Below are 26,306 nucleotides of genomic sequence, written 5' to 3' on the forward strand. Positions count from 1 at the left end.
TGCTTTTCAGTTGATTTACTGAAATTGCTCTCGACAGGGTCACCAATATAACTTCTCAGTTAATAAACCCAGGGCCAGCTGTCGGTTTTCATTTTACTTGACCAGTCAGCAGCATTTGACACAGATGCTTACCCATTCTTCCATAGAACACTTTTTTCACTTGGCCTTAAGGACACTACTCTCTTCTTATTTCCTTCCTACCTCACTGACTGCCACTTCCCAGTCTCTGTTGCTGCTTCCTTGTCTTTTCCACTTGTTAAAAGTGGACTAGCCCAGAGTTCCATCCTGGTTCCCTTCTCTTTTCTTTTCTGGTTTGTTTTGTTTGTTTGTTTGTTTGTTTTTGAGACAGGGTCTCATTCTGTTGCCCAGGCTGGAGTGCAGTGGGGCGATCATGACTCACTGCAGCCTCAAACTCCCAGACTCAATTGGTCCTCCTACAGCAGCCTCTTGAGTAGCTGGGACTACAGGCACATGCCATCATGGCTGGCTAATTTTTTTTGTATATTTTGTAGAGACGTGATCTCACCATGTTGCCCAGGCTGGTCTTAAACGCCTGTGCTCAAGCGATCTTCCCACCTCAGCCTCCCAAAGTGTTGGGATTATAGCCATGAGCCACCATGCCCGGCCCCTTCTCTTTTCTGTCTCCACATACGATTGATCTCATATAGTCTTATGATTTTAAATACCGTCGGCTTATTGATGACTCCTAAGTTTTATGTCTTCAGCTCTGACCTCTCCCTTGAACTCCAGATTCTAATATCTAACTGCCAATTCAGTATTTTCATTTACATACCCAATAGGCATCTCAAAGTTATATGTTCAAGTGAAAATTCCTGATCTTCTCCCTAAACGTGTTTCTCCCACAGCCTTCCTCGTTTTTGTTAAAGGCAGCTTCCTCCTTCCATTTTCTTTCTTTCCTTTTTTTTTTTTTTTTCAGATGGAGTCTCGCTTTATTGCCCAGGCTGGAGTGCAGTGGCACAATCTTAGCTCACTGCAATCTCCACCTCCTGGATTCAGGTGATTCTCCTGCCTCAGCCTCCTGAGTAGCTGGGACTACAGGCGGGCGCCACCACATCCAACTAATTTTTGTATTTTTAGTATAGACAGGGTTTCATCATGTTGGCCAGGCTGGTCTCAAACTCCTGAGCTCAAGTGATCTGCCCACCTTGGCCTCCCAAAGTGCTGGATTACAGGCGTGAGCCACTGTACTCAGCCCATCCTTCCGTTTTCTCAGGTTAAAATCCTTGGGGGTCATCCTGACTTCCCCCTCTCTCTCCCATACCCCACATCTCATTTGTCAGCAAATACCATCAGCTCTTCCTTCAAAATATACCTACTTCTTACCATTTGCACTGCTGCTACCCTGACCAAGGCACCATTATTTCTTGCCTGGATTATTATAATAGCTTATTAACTATTGGTCTTCTACTTATACTCTTCCCCTTACCTCCATTTTATTCTCAATATAACAGGAGAGCGACCCTTTAAAAAAAAAAAAAAAATGAGATCCTATCACTTCTCCATTCGAAATCCTTGGCAGGGCACTGTGGCTAACACCTGTAATCCCAGCACTTTGGGAGACTGAGGCGGACGGATCACTTGAGGTCTGGAGTTCGAGACCAACCTGGCCAACGTGGTGAAACCCCATCTCTACTAAAAACTTAAAAAATGGCCGGGGTGGTGGCTCACGCCTGTAATCCTAGCACTTTGGGAGGCCAAGGTGGGCAGATCGTGAAGTCAGGAGTTCGAGACCAGCCCAACCAACATGGTGAAATCTGATCTCTACTAAAAATACAAAAATTACCTGGGTGTGGTGGTGCGCATCTGTAATCCCAGCTACTCAGGAGGCTGAGGCATAAAAGTCACTTGAACCCAGGAGGTGGAAGTTGCAGTGAGCTGAGATCATGCCACTGTACTCCAAGCGACAGCGAGACTCCGTCTCAAAAAAAAAAAAAAAAAAAAAAAATTAACTGGGCCTGGTGTTGCGTGCCTGTGACCTTAGCTACTCGGGAGGCTGAGGCAGGAGAATTGTTTGAACCTAGGAGGCAGAGGTTGCAGTGAGCCAAGATCATGCCGCTGTACTTCCTCCTGGGTGGCAGAGCAAGACTCTGTCTCAAAAAAAAAAATTCTCCAATAGCTCTTCATGTCACTCTCCCAATCCTTACCATGGCCTGGCCTACAAAGCCCTTTACTGTCTGGCCCCCTCTCATATCTCTGATTTCTTTCTTTCTTTTGCTCTTAGAACCTTTGCACTTATCATTCTCTCCACTTGGAATACTTTTCCCCTCATAGCTATTTCTTCACTCCTGAAGGTTTTCTAAAATTTTGTTCTCAGTGAGGCTTTTCTTGATCACCCTATAAAAAATTATATGCACACACTTCTGCAGTAGGGATTGTCTAGAAAACAATTATGTGCACATGTATGCACATACATACTTGCATTCCCTAGCTTCTTCTCTACTCTTCTCTCCACAGCACTTATCTACATCTAGTACTCTACATCTAGTACACAACCGGTTTTTTTTTGTATTTTTAGTAGAGATGGGGTTTCACCATGTTGGCCAGGCTGGTCTCGAACTCTGGACCTCAGATGATCCACCAGCCTCGGCCTCCCAAAGTGCCTGGATTACAGGCGTGAGCCACCGCGCCCAGCCTACACTGTATATTTTACTTATTTAGTTTGTTTAACTCCCCTCACCCTATCCCAACACATCTACACTAGAATTTAAGCTCCCGTGAGGGCAGAGATTTTTGTCTGTCTTGTTCACTGCTGTTTCCCTGGTGCCTAGGACAGTGCCTGGCACATAGGCAGTAAATATTTAAAGAATGAATAATAAAGCCTTTTGGCAAAACAATTTATAAAAATTCAGAAACCTTTAGGAAATTTATACCCTCTGCCTCAGTAATTACAGTTTGAGGAAGCTTGTAATTAAATCATTGGAAAGTGGGCAAGACGTCATACCTATAATTTATGAAAGCATTAAAAACTTTTTCTTTAAAAATGTGTTAAGGGCCGGGTGCGGTGGCTCATGCCTGTAATCCCAGCACTCTGGGAGGCCGTGGCAGGCAGATCACTTGAGGTCAGGAGTTCAAGAACAGTCTGGCCAACATGGTGGAACCCTGTCTCTACTAAAAATACAAAAATTAGCCGGGCATGGTGGCAGGTGCCTGTAATCCCAGCTGCTCGGGAGGCTGAGGCAGGAGAATTACTTGAACTCAAGAACTGCACGTGTGCACATAATTGTTTTCTAGACAATCTCTACTTCACTTCAGCCTGGGCGACAGCAAGACTCCATCTCAAAAACAAAATAATAGTAGTAATAATAATAGACGGCACCATGAGGGAAATTTTGTATAATCTCAGAGTGGGAATATTTTATGAGCAAATCCAGTGGTGGTGTGTGCCTGTAATCCCAGCTACTCGAGAGGCTGAGGCAGGAGAATCGCTCCAACCCAGGAGGCAGAGGTTGCATTGAACCGAGATTGCACCAGTACACCCCAGCCTGGATGACAGAGTGAGATTCTGTCTCAAAAAAAAAACAAAAAGAAAAAAAAGTTTAGGCATCACAAAAACAGGAAAAATAATATATAGTAAATCATCATTGTAACATCTTCCAGATCCAATAGTTACCAATATTTTGCCACATTTTCTGGGGTTTTTTGTAGTTGCTAATGTTTTTTTAAAGCAAATCCCTTTCACATTCTTCAGTACACATCTCTAAAATACTTGGGTGGTTTCTTACATAAGCATAATGCCATTATTACTCCTGACAAAATTAATGCTAATTTCTTGGTATCATCTTAATATCCAGTCCATTTTCAGATTTTCCTGATTGTCTTAAAATGGCTTTTTGTGATTAGTTCAAATCAGAATCCAAATGTTGTCAACTCATTATAATATTACATTTAATAGCAAAAAAGCCAAAATGTCTCATGAAAGGAAGTCTGATTAATTGTGAGTATCATATACAGTAGTTATCTCTGTAGGAAGATGGATGATATGTTTTTATTGCTTTATACTTTTCCATGTTTTCCAAATGTTCTGTACTGAGAATGAAGGGGTGAAACTATTTTTAAAGAAAATATTTTAATTGTCTCTCTGTGGATTTACCAAATTTGGATTCCATATCCCCCCTCAACTTCACCCTTTTTCTTAGTGATCCATCTTTGATGTCAGCATCCCTTGCTTATCTTGCCTTTTCTAGGTTCGAGCTCATCAGCTGGTTCTTCCTCCCTGTGACGTGGTGATCAAGGCTGTTTCTGAGTATGTTAGTTCCATCAAAGATCCCTCAAACCTGGATGTAGTTGGGAAGGATGTTTTCAAACAGTCTCAGGTAAGTTAGCATTCCCCTTCCTAAGAGTCCTCAATTTTCTTACCTTCTTCAGCAACACCAACAGGTCCCTGATCTTTTCTGTGACACCTAAGTTTTCCTAGCTGCTTGTCTTCTCCATGCTTACAAACCAGAGCTCCAAAATTTCCTTTAAAAAACATTACACAGCCTGGATTGAAAGTGTCCTTTACCTTTTTTTCTACTGATGATTAAAGTAATATAAGCCTATTCTAGTCCGGGCACAGTGGCTCACGCCTGTACTCCCAGCATTTTGGGAGGCCAAGGTGAGTGGATCACTTGAAGTCAGAAGTTCAAGACCAGCCTGGCCAACATGGTGAAATCCCATCTCTACTAGAAATACAAAAAATTATCTGGGTGTGGTGAGGCAGAAGAATTGATTGAACCCGGTAGGCGGAGGTTGCAGTGAGCCAAGATTGCGCTGCTGCACTCCAACCTGGGTGACAGAGTGAAACTTCATCTTAAAAAAAATAAATCAGTAAAGTAATACAAGCCCATTCTAGAAAATTTAGAAAATGAAAACAAATCACATAAAATCTCATTACCCATGAACAGCTTGCTGTAGTTACCACTCTGACATATGTCCTTCTAGTCTTTTTTTTTGTTTCAGTGTACACATGGTGGCTCACACCTGTAATACCAGCACTTTGGGAAGCCAAGGCAGGAAGATTACTTGAGCTTAGGAGTTTGAGACTAGCCTGAGCAACATAGCAAGACTTTGTCTTTCCCCAAAAAAAATTTGAAAGTAAATTTTTAAAAATGTGCGCATCCCTCACTTAATGTTGGTTCAACTTAACATTTTTCTGCTTTCCAGTAGTGCAAAAGCAATATGCTTTCAGTAGAAACTGTACTTTGAGTACCCATATACCCATTCTGTTTTTCACTTTCAGTATAGTATTCAGTACATTACATGAGATATTCAATACTTTATTATAAAATAGACTTTGTGTTAGATGATTTTGCCCAGCTGTATGCTAATGTAAGGTATTCTGAGCACATTTAAGGTGGGCTAAGCTAAGCTATGATGTTCAGTAGGCTAGGTGTATTAAATGGATTGTCGACCTATATTTTCAACTTGTGATGGGTTTATTGGGACATAACCCCATCATAAATCAAGGAGCATCTGTGTATCTTAACATAAAGGAGTTCTTGCTCAATGGAAGATAATGGGCAAAGAAAAAAGACTACTTAAAGTGAGTCTACATAAAACAAGAATGAAAATTTCATTGTTAATAGTGGAAAAAGAGCTCAACTGGGATTTTATTCTACAAAATGAAATTTAAAATTATAAAAATAAGTTAATTTTTAACAATTTGATTTATATTTTTAATTTGAATTTCTCATTTATTTTTAAAATTAACATACAGTCAAGCCGACTTGTGAATTTTAACACATGTATTGATTTATATGACCATCATCACAATAAGAATACAGAACAGTTGTACTACCCCAAAAAACATGCTATCCCTTTGTAATAACACCCAAACCTACCTTTAACCCCTGGCAACCACCAGTTCATCTTCTGTTACTATGGTTCTGTCTTCTAAAGAATATCACATGAATCATACAGTATGTGATTTTTTTTTTTTTTGACATGATGCCTCGCTCTTGTTGCCCAGGCTGGAGTGCAATGGTGTGATCTCGGCTCACTGCAACCTCCACCTCCCTGGCTTAAGCGATTCTCCTGCTTCAGCCTCCAGAGTAGCTGGAATTGTAGGCGCCCACCACCACACCTGGATAATTTTTTATATTTTTAGTAGAGAGGGGTTTTCACCATATTGGCCAGGCTGGTCTTGAACTCCTGACTTCAGGTGATCCACCTGTCTTGGCCTCCCAAAGTGCTGGGATTATAGGCATGAGCTACCACGCCCAGCCCAGTACATGATATTTTGAGAATGGCTTCTTTAATTCAACATAATACCTTTGAGATTCTTCTAAGTTGTTGCATGTTACCTGTATCAATAATTCATTCCTTTTTATTGCTGAATAATAGCCATTGTATGGATATGCCAGTTTGTTTATCCATTCACCCCTTAAAGAATATTTAGATTGATTTCACTTTATAGTGTTATGAATAGAGCTGCTATAAACATTTGTGTACAGGTTTTTGTATGAACATGAGTTTTTATTTCCCTGGTGTAAATACCTACAAGTGGAGTTTCAGGGTCATGTGGTAAGTGTATGTTTAAATTTATAAGACCTTGCCAAAGTAGCTGTTCCATTCCTTACCAGCATTTGGTATTGTCAGGTTTTTTTCCATTTATTTTTTTTTTACTGACAAATGAAAATTATATATATTTATTGCATACAACATGTTTTGAAATATGTATACATCATAGAATGGCTAAATCAAGTTAATTAACATATATATTACCTCAAATGCTTTTCATTTTGTTGTGGTGAGAACACTTAAAATCTACTTTTTTAGTAATTTCCAAAAATATAATACCTTGTTATTAACTGTAGCCACCATGTTATACAACAGATTGTCAGTGTTTTTTATAACTGTTTTAATAGGTGTGTAGTGGTAGCTCGTCATAGTTTTAATTTATGTTTCCCAAGTGACTAATGATGAACATTTTTTTCTTTTTGAGACACAGTCTCACTTTATTGCCCAGGCTGGTGTGTAGTGGCATGATCTCGGCTCCCTGCAGCCTCCACCTCCCGGGCTTGAGCAGTCTTCCCGCCTCAGCCTCCCAAGTAGCTGGGACTACAGGCGCACACCATCATGCCTGGCTAATTTTTGTACTTTTCGTAGAGACAGGGTTTCGCTGTGTTGCCTAGGCTGGTCTCAAACTCCTGAGCTCAAGCAGGCTGCCCACCTCAGCCTCCCAAAGTGCTGGGATTACAGGTGTGAGCCACCGCGCCTGGCCAACATTTTTGTGCGGAGCATACTTCATGCATATATCCTCTGTGGCAACTGGTTTGTTCATGAACAGTCTTTTGCCTGTTTTTTTAAATTGGTTTGTTCATTTACTTACTGTTGTGTTTTGAGAGTTCTTTATAATGCGTATGAGTGCTTTGACAGATACCTGGTTTGCAAATATTTTCCCCCAGTCTGTAGTTGTCTTTTCTTTTAACAGCATCTTTTGCAGAGCAAAGTTTTACAATTTTCATTAGCGTTTATCTTTTATGGGCCATGCTTTTGGTGTGATGTCTAAGAACTCTTTGCCCAACTGCAGGCATGACTATTTTCTTCTGTTTTCTTTTTTAAAAATATTTTTTAAAAAGAAGAACATTGGCCAGGTGCAGTGGCTCACACCTGTAATCCCAGCACTTTGGGAGGCTGAGGTGGGTGGATCACCTTAAGGTCAGGAGTTCGAGACCAGCCTGGCCAACATGGTGAAACCCCAGCTCTACTAAAAATACAAAAAATTAGCTGGTCATGGTGGTGCGTGCCTGTAATCCCAGCTACTCGGGAGGCTGAGGCAGGAGAATCGCTTGAACCCGGGAGGCAGAGGTTACAGTGAGCCGAGATTGCACCATTGTACTCCAGCCTGGGCAACAAGAGTGAAACTTCATCTCAAAAAGAGAAAAAGCAAAACATTTATTGCATGACCAATCATTGAAATTCTTAAAATGAACTGGATGCTGCTACAGCTGCCCCTTTGGGTATAGGTGTTATTCCTTCACAGAGTACGTGCCTGAATTCATGGTATGCAATTTTTAGCTACCTAATTATACCACTCCTGGTGGTATTTTGTCTTTTAGCCTTGGCACTCTAGTTATACTTTATTTTATGCTTGGGAGGGTAGCGACATTTGCCACACATTGACTTCTGAAAGTGGCAGGTATTAGAGCTGTAGCAGCAGCACAGTGTGTGCGTCTTAATGTGAGGCTTTCCAAATAATGACGTTCCCTTCATCACCTCACTTCTACTTTGTTTTTCTTTCTTATTTGTTTATTTATTTGAGATGGAGTCTCACTCTGTCACCCAAGCTGGAGTGCAGTGACACTATCTTGGCTCACTGCAACCTCCACCTCCTGGGTTCAAGCAATTATCGTGCCTCAGCCTCCGGAGTAGCTGGGATTACAAGCACGCGCCCCCACACCTGGCTGATCTTTTGTATTTTTAGTAGAGGTGGGGTTTCACCTTGTTGGCCAGGCTGGTCTTGAACTCCTGACCTCAGGTGATCCATCCGCCTAGGTCTCCCAAATTGCTGGGAGTACAGGAATGAGCCACCACGCCCGGCATGCTTTTCTTTGTTAATTACATAGTTCTATACTTCACATTTTAGAACAAATCATCCATATTTAGTTCATTTCTGTATAAAATATGAGAGGTTGTGTTTTTCATATGGATGTCAAATTGTTTCAGCACAGTTTGTTGAAAAGACTATCTTTTCCCCATTGCCTTTGCACTTTTGTTAAATATCAGTTGACCATGTTTGTGTTGGTCTATTTCTGGACTCTGTTCTGTTCAGTTGATCTATGTGTCTATCCTTTCATCAGTAATACACTATCTTGATTACTGTAACTTTATAATAAGTCTTAAAATTGGTTAGTGATTCCACCATATTCATTCATTCATTCATTCATTCATTTGGAGACAGAGTTTCATTCTGTTGCCCAGGCTGGAGTGCAGTGGCACAAACATGGCTCACTGTAGCCTCAACCTCCTGGACTCAAGTGATCCTGCTGCTTCAGCCTCCCAAGTAGCTGGAACCACAGGTGTGTGCCACCATGCCTGACTAATTTTTAAATTTTTTGTAGAGATAAGGTCCCACTATGTTACCTAAACTGGTCTCAAACTCCTGGGCTCAAGCAGTCCTCCTGCTTTGGCCTCCCAAAATATGGGATTACAGGCATGAGCCACTGCACCCAGCCAACTTTTATTATTTTTCAGTGTTATCTATACTTGTTCCTTTGTCTTTCCATATAAATTTTATTTTTTTAATTACTTTTTTTTATTATAATTTAAGTTCTAGGGTACATGCACACAACATGCAGGTTTGTTGCATATGTATGCATGTGCCATGTTGGTGTGCTGCACCTGTTAACTCATCATTTACGTTAGGTATATCTCCTAATGCTATCCCTCCCCTGTCCCCCCACCCCATGACAGGCCCCCGTGTGTGATGTTCCCCACCCTGTGTCCAAGTGTTCTCATTGTTCAATTCCCACCTATGAGTGAGAACATGCGGTGTTTGGTTTTCTGTCCTTGCAGTAGTTTGCTCAGAACAATGGTTTCCAGCTTCATTCATGTCCCTACAAAGGACACGAACTCATCCTTTTTTATGGCTGCATAGTATTTCCATGGTGTATGTGTGCCACATTTTCTTAATCCAGTCTGTCATTGATGGACGTTTGGGTTGGTTCCAAGTCTTTGCTATTGTGAATAGTGCTGCAGTAAACATACGTGTGCATGTGTCTTTATAGCAGCATGACTTATAATCCTTTGGGTATATACCCAGTAATGGGATGGCTGGGTCAAATGGTATTTCTAGTTCTAGATCCTTGAGGAGTTGCCACACTGTCTTCCACAATGGTTGAACTAGTTTCCAGTCCCACCAACAGTGTAAAAGTGTTCCTCTTTCTCCACATCCTCTCCAGCACCTGTTGTTTCCTGACTTTTTAATGATTGCCATTCTAACTGGTGTGAGATGGTATCTCATTGTGGTTTTGATTTGCATTTCTCTGATGGCCAGTGATGATGAGCATTTTTTCATGTGTCTGTTGGCTGCATAAATGTCTTCTTTTGAGAAGTGTTTGTTCATATCCTTTGCCCACTTTTTGATGGGATTGATTTTTTTCTTGTAAATTTGTTTAAGTTCTTTGTAGATTCTGGATATTAGCCCCTTGTCAGATGGGTAGATTGTAAAACTTTTCTCCCATTCTGTAGGTTGCCTGTTCACTCTGATGGTAGTTTCTTTTGCTGTGCAGAAGCTCTTTAGTTTAATTAGATCCCATTTATCAATTTTGGCTTTTGTTGCCATTGCTTTTGGTGTTTTAGTCATGAAGACCTTGTCTATGCCTATGTCCTGAATGGTATTGCCTAGGTTTTCGTCTAGGTTTTTATGGTATTAGGTCTAACATTTAAATCTATAGTCCATCTTGAATTAATTTTTGTATAAAGTGTAAGGAATGGATCCAGTTTCAGCTTTCTATTTATGACTAGCCAGTTTTCCCAGCACCATTTATTAAATAGGGAATCCTTTCCCCATTTCTTGTTTTTGTCAGATTTGTCAAAGATCAGATAGTTGTAGATGTGTTCTATTAATTCTGAGGGCTCTGTTCTGTTCCATTGGTCTATATCTTTGTTTTGGTACCAGTACCATGCTCTTTTGGTTACTGTAGCCTTGTAGTATAGTTTGAAGCCAGGTAGCATGATGCCTCCAGCTTTGATCTTTTGATTAGGATTGTCTTGGCAATGCGGGCTCTTTTTTGATTACTTACGAACTTTAAAGTAGTTTTTTCCAATTCTGTGAAGAAAGTCATTGGTAGTTTGATAGGGATGACACTGACTCTATAAATTACCTTGGACAGTATGGCCACTTCAACAATATTGAGTCTTCCTATCCATGAGCATGGTATGTTCTTCCATTTGTTTGTGTCCTCTTTTATTTCATTGAGCAGTGGTTTGTAGTTCTCCTTGAAGAGGTCCTTCACATCCGTTGTAAATTGGATTCCTAGGTATTTTATTCTCTTTGAAGCAATTGTGAATGGGAGTTCACTCATGATTTGGCTCTCTGTTTGTCTGTTATTGATGTATAGGAATGCTTGTGATTTTTGCACATTGATTTTGTATCCTGAGACTTTGCTGAAGTTGCTTATCAGCTTAAGGAGATTTTGGTCTGAGACGATGGGGTTTTCTAAATGTACAATCATGTCATCTGCAAACAGGGACAATTTGACTTCCTCTTTTCCTAATTGAATACCCATTATTTCTTTCTCCTGCCTGATTGCCCTGGCCAGAACTTCCAACACTGTTGAATAGGAGTGGTGAGAGAGGGCATCCTTCTCTTGTGCCAGTTTTCAAAGGGAATGCTTCCAGTTTTTGCCCATTCAATATGATACTGGCTGTGGGTTTGTCATAAATAGCTCTTATTATTTTGAGATACGTCCCATCAATACCTGGTTTATTGAGCGTTTTTAGCATGAAGGACTGTTGAATTTTATTGAAGGCCTTTTCTGCATCTATTGAGATAATCATGTGGTTTTCATCTTTGGTTCTGTTTATATGCTGGATTACGTTTATTGATTTGCATATGTTGAACCAGCCTTGCATCCCAGGGATGAAGCCAACTTGATCGTGGTGGATAAGCTTTTTGATGTGCTGCTGGATTCGGTTTGCTAGTATTTTATTTAGGATTTTTTGCATCAATGTTCATCAGGGATTTTGGTCTAAAATTCTCTTTTTTTGTTGTGTCTCTGCCAGACTTTGGTATCAGGATGATGTTGTCCTCATAAAATGAGTTAGGAAGGATTCCCTCTTTTTCTATTGATTGGAATAGTTTCAGAAGGAATGGTACCAGCTCCTCTTTTTACCTCTGGTAGAATTCAGCTGTGAATCCCTCTGGTCCTGGACTTTTTTTGGTTGGTAGGGTATTAATTATTGCCTCAATTTCAGAGCCTGTTACTGGTCTATTCAGGGATTCAACTTCTTCCTGGCTTTGTCTTGGGAGGGTGTAAGTGTCCAGGAATTTATCCATTTCTTCTAGATTTTCTAGTTTATTTGCATAGAGGTTTTTATAGTATTCTCTGATGGTAGTTTGCATTTCTGTGGGATCAATGATAATATTCCCTTTATCATTTTTTATTGTGTCTATTTGATTCTTCTCTCTTTTCTTCTTTATTAGTCTTGCTAGCGGTCTATCAATTTTGTTGATCTTTTCAAAAAACCAGCTCCTGGATTCATTGATTTTTTGAAGGGTTTTTTTGTGTCTTTATTTCCTTCAGTTCTGCTCTCATCTTAGTTATTTCTTGCCTTCTGCTAGCTTTTGAATTTGTTTGCTCTTGCTTCTCTAGCTTTTTAAAGTGTGATGTTAGGGTGTCAATTTTAGATCTTTCCAGCTTTCTCTTGTGGGCATTTAGTGCTATAAATTTCCCTCTACACACTGCTCTAAGTGTGTCTCAGTGATTCTGGTGTGTTGTGTCTTTGTTCTCATTGGTTTCAAAGAACATCTTTAGTTCTGCCTTCATTTCATTATGTACCCAGTAGTCATTCAGGAGCAGGTTGTTCAGTTTCCATGTAGTTGAGCGGTTTTGAGTGACCTTCTTTATCCTGAGTTCTAGTTTTATTGCACTGTGGTCTGAGAGACAGTTTGTTATAATTTCTGTTCTTGTACATTTGCTGAGGAGTGCTTTACTTCCAACTATGTGGTCAGTTTTAGAATAAGTGTGATGTGGTGCTGAGAAGAATGTATATTCTGTTGTTTTGGGGTGGAGAGCTCTGTAGATGTCTGTTAGGTCAGCTTAGTGCAGAGCTGAGTTCAATTCCTGGATGTCCTTGTTAACTTTCTGTCTCATTGATCTGTCTAATGTTGACAGTGGGGTATTAAAATCTCCCATTATTATTGTGTGGGAGTCTAAGTCTCTTTGTAGGTCTCTAAGTACTTGCTTTATGAATCTGGGTGCTCCTGTATTGGGTACATATATATTTAGGATAGTTAGCTCTTCTTGTTGATTTGATCCCTTTACCATTATGTAATGGTCTTCTTTGTCTCTTTTGATCTTTGTTAGTTTAAAGTCCGTTTTATCAGAGACTAGGATTGTAACTCCTGCTTTTTTTGTTTTCCATTTTCTTGGTAGATCTTCCTCCATCCCTTTGTTTTTTAAGCCTATGTGTGTGTCTGCACGTGAGATGGGTCTCCTGAATACGGCACACTGATGAGTCTTAACTCTTTATCCAGTTTGCCAGTCTGTGTCTTTCAACTGGAGCATTTAGCCCATTTACATTTAAGGTTAATATTGTTATGTGTGAATTCGATCCTGTCATTATGATGTTAGCTGGTTATTTTGCTCATCAGTTGATGCAGTTTCTTCCTAGCGCATGCATGTTTTTGCAGTGGCTGGTACCGGTTATTCCTTTCCATGTTTAGTGCTTCCTTCATGAGCTCTTGTAAGGCAGGCCTGGTGGTGACAAAATCTCTCAGCATTTGCTTGTCTGTGAAGGATCTTGTTTCTCCTTCACTTGTGAAGCTTAGTTTGGCTGGATATGAAATTCCAGGTTGAAAATTCTTTTCTTTAAGAATGTTGAATATTGGCCCCCACTCTCTTCTGGCTTGTAGGGTTTCTGCTGAGAGATCCACTGTTAGTCTGATGGGCTTCCCTTTGTGGGTAGCCTGACCTTTCACTCTGGCTGCCCTTAATATTTTTTCCTTCATTTCAACTTTGGTGTATCTGACAATTATGTGTCTTGGAGTTGCTCTTCTTGAGGAGTATCTTTGTGGCGTCCTCTGTATTTCCTGAATTTGAATGTTGGCCTACCTTGCTAGGTTGGGGAAGTTCTCCTGGGTAATATCCTGAAGAGTGTTTTCCAACTTGGTTCTATTCTCCCCGTCACTTTCAGGTACACCAATCAGACATAGATTTGGTCTTTTCACATAGTCCCATATTTCTTGGAGGCTTTGTTCATTTATTTTCACTCTTTTTCTCGAAACTTCTCTTCTCGCTTCATTTCATTCATTTGATCTTGAATCACTGATACCCTTTCTTCCACTCGATCAAATCGGCTGCTGAAGCTTGTGCATGTGTCACGTAGTTCTTGTACCATGGTTTTCAGCTCCATCAGGTCATTTAAGGTCTTCTCTATGCTGCTTATTCTAGTTAGCTGTTCGTCTAGTCTTTTTTCAAGGTTTTTAGCTTCTTTGCAATGGGTTCGAACATCCTTCTTTAGCTTGGAGAAGTTTGTTATTACCGATCGTCTGAAGCCTTCTACTCTCAACTCGTCAAAGTCATTCTCTGTCCAGCTTTGTTCTGTTGCTGGTGAGGAGCTGCGTTCCTTTGGAGGAGTAGGGGCGCTCTGATTTTTAGAATTTTCAGCTTTTCTGCTCTGGTTTCTCCCCATCTTTGTGGTTTTATCTACCTTTGATCTTTGATGATGGTGATGTACCGATGGGGTGTTGGTGTGGATGTCCTTTCTGTTTGTTAGTTTTCCTTCTAACAGTCAGGACCCTCAGCTGCAGATCTGTTGGAGTTTGCTGGAGGTCCACTCCAGACCCTGTTTGCCTGGATATCACCAGCGGAGGCTGCAGAACAGCAAATATTGCAGAACGGTAAATGTTGCTGCCTGATCCTTCCTTTGGAAGGTTTGTCTCAGAGGGGCACCCAGCTGTATGAGGTGTCGGTTGGCCCCTACTGGGAGGTGTCTCCCAGTTCGGCTACTTGGGGGTCAGGGACCCACTTGAGGAGGCAGTCTGCCCGTTCTCAGATCTCAAACTCCGTACTGGGAGAACCACTACTCTCTTCAAAGCTGTCAGACAGGGACATATAAGTCTTCAGAAGTGTCTGCTGCCTTTTGTTCAGCTATGCCCTGCCCCCAGAGTTGGAGTCTACAGAGGCAGGCAGGCCTCCTTGAGCTGCGGTGGGCTCCACCCAGTTCGAGCTTCCAGGCGACTTTGTTTACCTACTCAAGCCTCAGCAATGGCAGACACCCCTCCCCCAGCCTCGCTGCTGCCTTGCAGTTCGATCTCAGACTGCTGTGCTAGCAGTGAGCAAGGCTCCATGGGCGTAGGACCCTCTGAGCCAGGTATGGGATATAATCTCCTGGTGTGCCGTTTGCTAAGACCATAGGAAAAGCACAGTATTAGGGTGGGAATGTCCCGATTTTCCAGGTACCGTCTGTCATGGCTTCCCTTGGCTTGGAAAGGGAATCCCGCGACCCCTTGCACTTCCCAGGTGAGGTGATGCCCAACCCTGCTCCGTGGGCTGCACCCACTGTCTGACAAACCCCAGTGAGATGAACCCAGTACCTCAGTTGGAAATGCAGAAATCACCCATCTTCTGTGTCGCTGATGCTGGCAGCTGTAGACTGGAGCTGTTCCTATTTGGCCATCTTGGAACCTCCTCCCTTTCCATGTACATTTTAGAATAATCTTGTCTATATATCTACAAAAAAGAAATCCTGCTGTGATTTTTATTGGAACCGCATTAAATATATAGATGAATTTGGTGAGCCTTTGAATCCATGAATATTATTTGCCTATTTATTTAGGTCTTCTTTGATTTTTTTCATCAACTGAAAGTTTTATAGTTTTTAGCATACAACTTCTGTACATATAAAAAATGTTTATACTTATTTCATATTTGTGACACCTATTATAAAGGGTATTTTGGTTTTTTAATTTCTAATTGTTCATTGCTAATATATAGAAGTGCAATTGATTTTTGAATGTTGCCCTTGTATTCTATGACTCTTCTAAACTCACTTATTACTTCTAGGAGTGTTTTGGTAGATTTCTTGGGATTTTCTGTGTAGGTGATCATATTGTCTATGGATAATGACCGTTTTATTTTATTTTCCCATCTGCATACATTTTTCTTCTTGACTTACTGCACTGTCTAGGATTTCCAAATGATATTAATACAAATGCTAAGAATATATATTCTTATCTTGTTCCTGATCTTTAGAGAAAGCATTCAGTCTTCATTAAATAGGATATTAGCTGTAGTTTTTGTGCATGTTATTAGGTTGAGAAAGTTATCTTCTGTTCCTAGTTTCCTGACTGGTTTTATAATGAATGGATGGTGTATTTTGCCAATTGCATTTTTCCACATATATTGATAGGATCATGTTGTATTTCTTCTTTAGTCCATTAATATTTTAGATTGATTTTTGAATATTCAACCATCCTTATATTCCCAGGATGTGATTGTAGTATATTAGTCCGTTTATGTCTTGCTGGATTTGAATTGCTGGTATTTTGTTGAGTATTTTTGCATTTATTTTCATGAGGGATATTGATTTATAATTTTTTTGTGCTGTTCTTAGTCTGGTTTTATTATCAAGGTAATGCCAGAGTTAATGAAATGAGTTGGCAAGAGTTCTTTCCTCTTCTATTATTGGGAGAGATTTTGTAGAATTGGTGTTATTTCTTCTTTAATTGTTCGGTAGAATTTGCCACTGATGTGTTTGGCATGGATTTCTTTGAATTTATCCTGTTTAGAGCTTCTTGCATCTCTGTTTGTCATTCACTAAATTTGGGGAGTTTTTAGCTACTGTTTCTTTTTTTTTTTTTTTTGATACAGAGTCTCACTCTGTCACCCAAGCTGGAGTGCCGTGACACAATCTCAGCTCACTGCAACCCCTGCCTCTCGGGTTCAAGGGATTCTCCTGCCTCAGCCTCCCAAGTAGCTGGGACTACAGGCACCTGCCAAACCACGCCTGGCTAATTTTTGTATTTTTGGTAGAGACAGGGTTTCACCTTGTTGGCCATGCTGGTCTTAAGTGATCCACCTGCCTCGGCCTCCCAAAGTGCTGGGATTACAGGAGTGAGGCACTGCGCCTGGTCGGCTATTCTTTCTTTCTTTTTTTCTTTTCTTTTCTTTTCTTTTCTTTTTTTTTTCTTTTCTTTTCTTTTCTTTTTTTTTTTTTTTTTTTGAGACGGAGTTTTACTCTTGTTGCCCAGGCTGGAGTGCAGTGGTGTGATTTCGGCTCACTGCAACCTCCGCCTCCCGGGTTCAAGTGATTCTTCTGCCTCAGCCTCCTGAGTAGCTGGGATTACAGGTGTCCGCCACCACGCCTGGCTACTTTTTTGTATTTTTAGTAGAGATGGGGTATCACCACATTTGCCAGGCTGGTCTCAAACTCCTGACCTCAGGTGATCCACCCGCCTCAGCTTCCCAAAGTGCTGGGATTACAGGCATGAGCCACCGTGCCCAGCCGCTATTATTTCTTTTCTTTCTTTCTTTCTTTCTTTTTTTTTTTTTTTGAGACAGTCTCTCTCTGTCAGCCAGGCTGGAGTGCAATGGTGCAATCTCAGTTCACTGCAACCTCTGCCTCCTGGATTCATGCAATTCTCCTGCCTCAGCTTCCTGAATAGCTGAGACTATAGGTGCGCACCACCACGCCCAGCTAATTTTTGTATTTTTAGTAGAGATGGAGTTTCACCATGTTGGTCAGGCTGGTCTGAAACTCCTGACCTTGTGATCTGCCCACCTTGGCCTCCCAAAGTCCTGAGATTGCTGGCGTGAGCCACCACGCCCAGCCCTATTATTTCTTAAAATTGATTTTCTGCTCTACATATTTCTCCTTTCCTTATATGACTTCAATGACACTATTGTTAGGCCTTTTGGTATTATCCCATGTATCCCTGAGACTGTTCTTTTTTTGTTAATTATCTTTCTCCCTGGATAATTTCTATTAATCAGTCGTCAGCTTTGCTGTGTTATTCCTCTGTCATCTCCATTCACCGAAGAGTTGATCCACAGATTTTTTTTTTTCAGTTTGGTTATTTTTATTTATTTATTTTTTTTGAGACCGAGTTTCTCTCTTGTTGCCCAGACTGGAGTGCAGTAGTGCAATCTCGACTGACCGCAACCCCGGCCTTTCAGGTTCAAGCAGTTCTCATGCTTCAGCCTTCCTGAGTAGCTGGGATTACAGGCATGCGCCACTGCACCCAGCTAATTTTGTATTTTTAGTAGAGACAGGGTTTCTCCATGTTGGTCAGGCTGGTTTCGAACTCAACCTCAGATGATCTGCCCGCCTTGGCCTCCCAAAGTGCTGGGATTACAGGCGTGAGCCACCGCGCCCTGCTGGTTATTGTATTTTTAAGCTCTATTAAAAAAATTTTTTTTGTCGTTACTGAGTCTCACTATGTTGCCCAGGCTCGTCTCAAACTCCTGGCCTCAAGCACTCCTCCTGCCATGGCCTCCCAAACTGCTGAGATTATAGGTGTGAGCCATTTGCAATGGAAATTCTAAAATTTCCATTTCCTGTCTCACCATGTTGCCCAGGCTGGAGTGCAGTGGCGTGATCTGGAGTCACTTCAACCTCTGCCTCCTGGGTTCAAGCAATTCTTATGCCTCAGCCTGCCAAGTAGCTGGGACTACACGTTTGTGCCATCATGCCCGACTTATTTATTTATTTTGTGTTTTTAGTAGAGACGGGGTTGTGTTATGTTGACCAAGCTCGTCTCAAACTCCTGACCGCAAGTGATCCATCTGCCTCAGCCTCCCAAAGGCATGAGCCACCGGTGGCCTGCTAAGACTTTGTACCTCATTGTTTCAAAAGTATTATGATTACGTTCAATCTTTTTTTTTTTTTTTTTTTTTTTTTTTTTTTTTTGAGACAGTCTCGCTCTGTCACCCAGGATGGAGTGCAGTGGTATGATCTCGGCTCACTGTAACCTCTGCCTCCTGGGTTCACGCCATTCTCCTGCCTCAGCCTCCTGAGTAACTGGAACTACCGGCGCCCGCCACCATGCCTGGCTAATTTTTTGTGTTTTTAGTAGAGACAGGGTTTCACCATGTTAGCCAGGATGGTCTCGATCTCCTGACCTCATGATCCGCCTGCCTTGGCCTCCCAAGGTTCTGGGATTACAGGCGTGAGCCACCGCGCCCGGCCACTTTCAACCAATTTTATAATAGCTTCTTTAAAGTCTTCGTCAGATAATTTCAACATAAATGTCATCTAGGCACTGGCATCTGTTGATTGTTTTTTTTGCATAAAACATTAAATTTTTGCTGGTTCTGTCCATATCAAGTATTTTTGGATCATATCTTGGACATTTTGATGATTATTTTCTGAGGCTCTTGCTCTTGTTTCAGTATTATGGGGAGTATTGATACACGTTCAGTATCCCTTATCCAAAATGCTTGGGGCCAAAGGTGTTTTGGATTTTGGATTTTTGAAATTTTGGAATATTTGCCTTGTCCTTACTGGTTGAACATTCCTAATCCCCAAATCTGAAGTCCAAAATACTCCATTGGGCATTTCTTTTGAGCATCATGTTGGTGTTTGGAAAGTTTTGGATTTTGGAGCACTTCTGATTTCAGGTTTTCAGATCAGGAATATTCAACCTGTAGTTTAGTTTTTAGGAGACATTTAGGTTTAGGCCACCAGTTTTCACCGTTTTTCTGTGACCTGTAGTTTCAATGTCAGGACTTATTTGGATCCATCCTGTGTGTATACCACCTAGTGGCCAGTCTGAGACTTGGGCCATGGTCTATCTCTTAATTCAGATCTTAGAGTCTGTGGGCTGCTGTTTAGTATCATCAGATCTATGCATGTGCAGCTCATGAGTGAGCACAAGTGTTCATAAACACCTTTCTTTAGGGTTACTTCTTGAGCTGCTCCCTCTCTGTGATCTCTTCAGTACTTCTGGTTTATTGGACCACCCCCTTTTCAGTTCTTCTGCCCTAAAGTCAGGGTTTTCTTTGTTTCTTTTTATTTTTAAGAGATGGGGTCTCGCTGTGTTGCTCAGGCGGAATGCAGTGTCTTTTCACAGACGCAATCCCACTACTGATCAGCACGGGAGTTTTGACCTGCTCTGTTTCTGACCTGGTCTGGTTCATCCCTCCTTAGGCAACCTGGTGGTCCCTCACTTCCAGAAGGTCACCATATTGATGCCGAGCTTAGTGTGGACATCCTATAGTCATAGCACACTACAGGCCAAAACTCCTGGTGGCAAGCAGTTCTCCCGCCTCAGCCTCCAGAGTCGCTGGGACTACAGGCACACGCCACCAAGCCTAGCTAATTTTTGTATTTTTAGTAGAGATGGAGTTGCCATGTTGGCCAAGCTGGTCTCGAAGTGCTGGGCCAAGCGATCTGCCGGCCTTGGCCTCCCAAAGTGCTGGGATTACAGTCATGAGCTAGAGCCAGGGCTTTAATTGCCCAACTCTGCTATGCACTTTTTGTGACTGTGCCCAAGGCTAGGGCCAAGCAGTAGGAGGACACACAGAGAGAAAAAGCATTGGGGACTCACCTTACCCTCCTGAGACCACTGCTCCTCTGATTGGAGAGGAAGGTTCCCATCATTCACAGTTTCAGTTTCCTGCTATTTTCCTATTGCCACTGCTGCCACTAAAAGTTTGCTTTCGGCTGGCATATAAGAGAACAGAAAAAAGGAAAAGGAAGAAAAGTGGGGGATTTCTATACACTCTCTGAGTTTTTGGAGACACCTTTCTTACTCCTCAGGCCAGAACAAAACTGGTTTCTCCTGGAGCTCTCCCTGTCCACATCTATGGACACTTGTGGATTTTAAGCTACATTGTGATCACTCTAGGGAATACTAGAAGAAAAATAAATGCTAAACTCATTATTAGTTCAGTGGTACTTTGAATCCTGGTTTTCTTCCCTAATCTGCCTAGTACTAGTTATTTTTTAGAGTCCTCAAATAGCTATCCCTGGGTTTTAGAATTACCTTTGGTGGTAACAGGTGAAGTGTGCTTATTTCATTTTATCCAGCACTGAAACCTCTGTGAATTTTTTTTAAAATGAATAAAGAGTAAAATCAAGTATTTGATTTGGGGACATAATTTTTCCAACAAAATTTTGTGATAGGGCAGGGTGCAGTGGTTCATGCCTGTAATCCCAGCACTTTGGGAGGCTGAGGTGGGCGGATCACTTGAGGTCAGGAGTTCGACACTAGCCTGGCCAACATAGTGAAACCCCATCTCTACCAAAAATACAAAAATTAGCCAGGTGCCTGTAGTCCCAGCTACTCAGGAGGCTGAGTCAGGAGAATCCCTTGAACCCGAGAGGCAGATGTTGCAGTGAGCTAAGGTCGCACCATTGCACTCCAGCCTGGGTGACAGAGTGAGATTCCATCTCAAAAAAAAAGAAAAATTGTGATAGTACAATCTAACATCTGTTACTTCACATATAACTTGCTAGCACAATCATAAAGAGGGCTTTTTTTTTTTTAAGTATATTCAGGCTTTATTTTTCCCAAGGGATTACATTCTTTTGATATTCAAATCATTCTCTTTTCAAATGCCTTTCTTGCCATTATCTTTTGTAATTCTCTCTTGCGCTGTTGTAACTGTACCAGATCCTCATTTGTCTGTGGCTTCTAGCATGAAGTAAGCAGTCCTCCATCATTTTCTTTGATGTTAGAGAATCCTGACCCTTATGACAGATTTCCTCATTTACTTTGATTTGCATTATCCTTTCAACTGTTTGCATCAGACGGTTAGGAGGGGACTGACCCACAAAGAACTTGATCGATTTGGTAGGGAGAGATGTTAGTAGGGATGCTGTGTAAGTGGTGAATATTTTTAGCTTACAGCCTCATAAATTTTAGAATTTGAATAATGATTATTCTTAATTATAAGGATCCCCCTTTTAACTAAAAAGACCCCAAAAATTGGAAAATAGAGATGTCAGTCCTAATTCCACTCTAGTCTTCTTTATATGTATGTTTTGATAAGGTAGCTATCTCTGTGTAAAAGAAATTTAACTTTTATTCACTTAATAATGTATCTTAAACCATTTGTCATTGTTGCTGTATAATCTTCACCAAATCATTTTTGATAGCCACAGAATTATGAGGGGAGCTCTCCTAAACAAACGTGTAAGAACTGTTAGGTAATGTCAAGGTGAGGGGTTCTGCGTTGCCACTTGTGCCTCTGTGGATCTCTAAAAGAAAGTGTAGGACTTGCTGGGTGTAGTGGCTCACGCCTGTAATCCCAGCACTTTGGGAGGCCAATGCAGGAGGATCACCTGAGGTCAGGAGTTCAAGACCAGCCTGGCCAACATGGTGAAATCCCATCTCTACTAAAAAACACAAAAATTAGCCAGGCGTGGTGGCGTGTGCCTGTAATCCCAGCTACTTGGGAGGCTGAGGCAGAAGAATTGCGTGAACCCAGGAGGCAAAGGTTGCAGTGAGCCGAGATCATGCCATTGCACTCCAACCTGGGTGACAAGAGTGAAACTCTGTCTCAAAAAAAAAAAAAAAAAAAAAAATGGGTAGGACTTGATTACATATCATCGTAGAGCAAATACTGAAAAAGTTCTCTTATGTACAAGGCCCTGTGGTAGGCACTAGGATATAAATGTGAGGAAACTATTCTATATCCTCACAGAACTTGAAGTTAAATGGGGAGTCAGAAGCAAATAAGTAAGTACAGTAAGGAGAAAACACAGAGGAGGAGAGGATAGTCTGGAAAGGTTTCATGGCAGTGATACCCCTTGAAGGAAGAGTAAGTGTTGGCCTGTCAGGGCACAGGGCATAGTGGTACATTAAGGGAAGTACATGTAATTCAGTATTTCGGGGGATAAGGTCACAGATCTTTATGTATTGACATTGAGTAGTATATAAGACATGTTATTAAGTGCAAAAAGCAAGATGAAAAATATGATGATACAGTTTCACTTATGGAAGAAGCAAAGCCATATTGGTGTCCATATATATGTGTGTATAAACACATAACATTTATGAAAGAACATCTACCAAATTGGTAGCATTATTCACCTCTGGAGAGGGGAGTGGATGCAGAGGTAGAGATATTGAGGGGGACTCTAAGTATGGTTTGTGTTTTTTAGAAGATTGTTTTCAATTATGTGTTCTTAAACATAATAGGGGATAATAAATAAATAATAGAATATTAATAATAAATAAATAATGGAACATTCATACAATGGAATGTTATTCAACCACATAGATATCATTCTCCGAGTCAGTGATTTGCAAACATTCTTTAGACTTGGCATCTCTCACTCCCGCCCCCAGAACCCTTTCTTTTTTTTATTTTGTTGAGACCGAATCTCGTTCTGTCGCCCAGGCTGGAGTGCAGTGGTGTGATCTCAGCTCACTGCAACCTCCGCTATCTGGGTTCAAGGAGTTTTCATGCCTCAGTCTCCTAAGTAGCTGGGACTACAGGTGCATGCCACCATACCCAGCTAATTTTTTTGTATTTTTAGTAGAGATGGGATTTCACCATGTTGGCCAGGGCTTGTCTCGAATTCCTTATCTCAAGTGATCCGCCTGCCTCGGCCTCCCAAAGTGCTGGGAATACGGGTATGAGCCACCGTGCCTGGCCGGGAACCCTTCTTTCAAATAGTTATATAAAATTCAGCTTTTTGGAAAAAGGAGAGCCATTTTGTTTTTAAGTTAGGCTGGAGGACCTGAAGACCTCAACTCTTGTGTTTATGTACATGCATGCTGCAAATAAAGAGGCCTAGAATGCTGTATAGATCCTGGAGTGTTAACAATCACAATCTAGCCAGGTGTGGTGGCACACAGCTGTAGTCCAGCTACTAACGAGGCTGAGGTTAGAAGATCACTTGAGCCCAGGAGTTCAAGGCTGCAGTGAGCTATGATCACACTACTGTACTCCATCCTGGGCAACAGAGGAGACCCTGTCTCAAAATATAAATAAATAATTTAAAAAATAAAAGCAGGGGCTGGGCGAGGTGGCTCATGCGTGTAATCCTAGCACTTTGGGAGACCGAGACGAGAGGATCACGAGGTCAGGAGATCAAGACCATCCTGGCTAACACAGTGAAACCCTGTCTCTACTAAAAATACAAAAAAAATTAGCCAGACGTGGTGGCGGGCGCATAGTCCCAGCTACTTGGGAGGCTGAGGCAGGAGAATGGCGTGTGAACCCGGGAGGCAGAGCTTGCAGTGAGCCAAGATTGCACCACTGCACTCCAGCCTGGGCACAGAGCGAGACTCTGTCTCAAATAAATAAATAAAAGCAAAAAAAATCACAATCTATGAGAGATAACATTATACATGTTTTACAGTTTTTTACTTGTAGAGAATACTCAACACTAGGGCTGTATGGTAGGACACTCTCATACGTTGATGATGATGGTAGTATAACTCAAGACATCTGTTTTGGAAAGAGATTTAGTATCATGTGTCAAGAGTTTGTGAAAATGATCACACCCTTTGACCTAGTAACTACACTTCTAAAAATTTGCCCTATGAAATAACCCAGAAGATCTACATAAAAATATGCCTATGTGGGAGTGTTATGTATAATTAGAAACTGAAAATGACTTTAGTATCTTCCATTCTGAAATTTGATGAAATATTATGATGGTCTTAAAATTATATTCAAGGAGACTTTTAAATAACTTTGGAAAAGGCTTGATAAATGAAAAAGCCCCTTCTTAGCCCTTTCCCTCCAGAGATAAACATTGATTTTTACTTCTGTTGCCATAGATTAGTTTTGCCTTTACCTGAACTTTTTGTTTGTTTGTTGAGACAGTCTCGCTCTGTTGCCTAGGCTGGAGTGCAGTGGCATGATCTCAGCTGACTGCAACGTCCTGGGTTCAAGTGATTCTTTTGCCTCAGCCTCCCGAGTAGCTGGGACTACAGGCCTGCGCCACTACGCCCAGCTAATTTTTGTATTTTTAGTAGAGACAGGGTTTCACCATGTTGGCCGGGCTGGTCTCGAACTCCTGGCCTCAGGTGAGCCCCACCTTGGCCTCCCAAAGTGCCAAGATTACAGGTGTGAGCCACTGCGCCTGGCCCTCCTTTACCTGAACTTCATATGTACTCTTTTTTTTTTTTTTTTTTTTTTTTTTTTTTGAGGCAGGGTCTCACTCTGTTGCCCAGGCTGGAGTGCAGTGGCACAATTTCGGCTCACTGCAGCCTTGACCTCCCAGACTCAAGCGATCCTCCCATTTCAGCCCCCTGAGTGCCTGGGACTACAGGCACACGCCACCACACCCAGCTAATTTTTGTATTTTTTGCAGAGACGGGATTTTACCGTGTTACTCAGGCTGGTCTGAATTGCTGAGCAGAAGTGATCTGCCTGCCTCAGTCTCCCAAAGTGCTGGGATTACAGGTGTGAGCCACCGGGCCCAGTTTATGTGTACTCTTTTATGTCTCCCTTCTTCACTCAGTATAATATCTTTGAAACTTACACATATTATCATGTATATCAATACTTTGTTCTTTTTTATTACTGTATAGTAATCCATTGTATGAATATACCGCAATTTGTTTATTCTTCCATTGATATATATTTGAGTTGTTTCCAGTTTGGGGCTATTATGAATAAAGTAGTTGTTAACATTCTTGTTCATGTCTTTCGGTGGATATATGTACTCATTTCTCTTGGGTAAATACTTAGAAGAAGTGGGATTGCTGTATCATATGGAAAGTGTAATTTAATTTTATAAGAAACTGCCAAATTGTTTTCCAAACTGTACCAATGTACACTCCCACCATCAATGTACTGGAGTTCAGTTACTTCATATCCTTGCCAGTGCTTGATATTGATAGTCTTTTATTTTAGCCATTTTGGTGGATATGTAGTGGTGTCATATTGTGGTTTTATATATGTTTAAGTGCCTTTGGTTTTAATGTTCATACCTTTTGAACCAATAATTTCATTTTTAGGATATTTTCTTAAAAGCATAATCTGAAATCCAGAAAAAAATTTATATAGACAATATATACTCTTTGCTGTATAACTTATAAAAGCCAAATGTGAAAAATTACCTAAGTGTTGTTTATTAGGGAAGAGGTTACATAATTTATGACACATTCATAATGACAAAAGATGCAGCCATTCAAAATTACTTAGAGTATTATAATAAAAGCAAGATACAAAATTGTACATAAAGCATACTGTCAACTATAGAAAAACATGTATATTAAAATAGACCAGCTCTACATCAACAAAACAAAGTATATAAAATAATACTGTAAGCCAGGCACAGTGGTTCATGCCTATTATCCCAGCACTTTGGGAAGCTGAGGCGGGAGGATTGTTTGAGGCTAGGAGTTTGAAACCAGCCTGAGCAAAAATAAAAAAATTGGCTGGGCACGGTGGCATACGCCTGTAATCCCAGCACTTTGGGAGGCCGAGGCGGGTGGATCACCTGAGGTCAGGAGTTCGAGACCAGCCTGGCCATCATGGTGAAACCTTGTCTCTACTAAAAATACAAAAGTTAGCTGGGCGTGGTGGCATACACCTGTAATCCCAGCTACTCGGGAGGGTGAGGCAGGAGAATTGCTTGAACCCAGGAGGTGGAGGTTGTAGTGAGCCAAGATCGCACCACTGAACTGAGTGACAGACTCAGTCTCAAATAATAATAATAATAATAATAAT

The 26,306-nt window shown here is 41.2% G+C and overlaps 1 protein-coding gene across 3 annotated transcripts in view; it reads left to right on the plus strand.

Moving 5' to 3' along the window:
• The window catches only part of FAM120C (family with sequence similarity 120 member C), a 119,104-nt gene that overhangs the window by 28,800 nt on the left and 63,998 nt on the right, over positions 1-26,306 (plus strand). For all 3 annotated transcript variants that reach the window (XM_007991793.3, XM_037994928.2, XM_037994929.2), the window contains exon 4: positions 4,206-4,334. In XM_007991793.3, the coding sequence (XP_007989984.1) occupies positions 4,206-4,334 (129 nt within the window). The remainder of the gene's footprint in view (positions 1-4,205; positions 4,335-26,306) is intronic.

Source organism: Chlorocebus sabaeus, chromosome X (genome assembly GCF_047675955.1).
Source record: "Chlorocebus sabaeus isolate Y175 chromosome X, mChlSab1.0.hap1, whole genome shotgun sequence".
Classification (NCBI taxonomy): domain Eukaryota; kingdom Metazoa; phylum Chordata; class Mammalia; order Primates; family Cercopithecidae; genus Chlorocebus; species Chlorocebus sabaeus.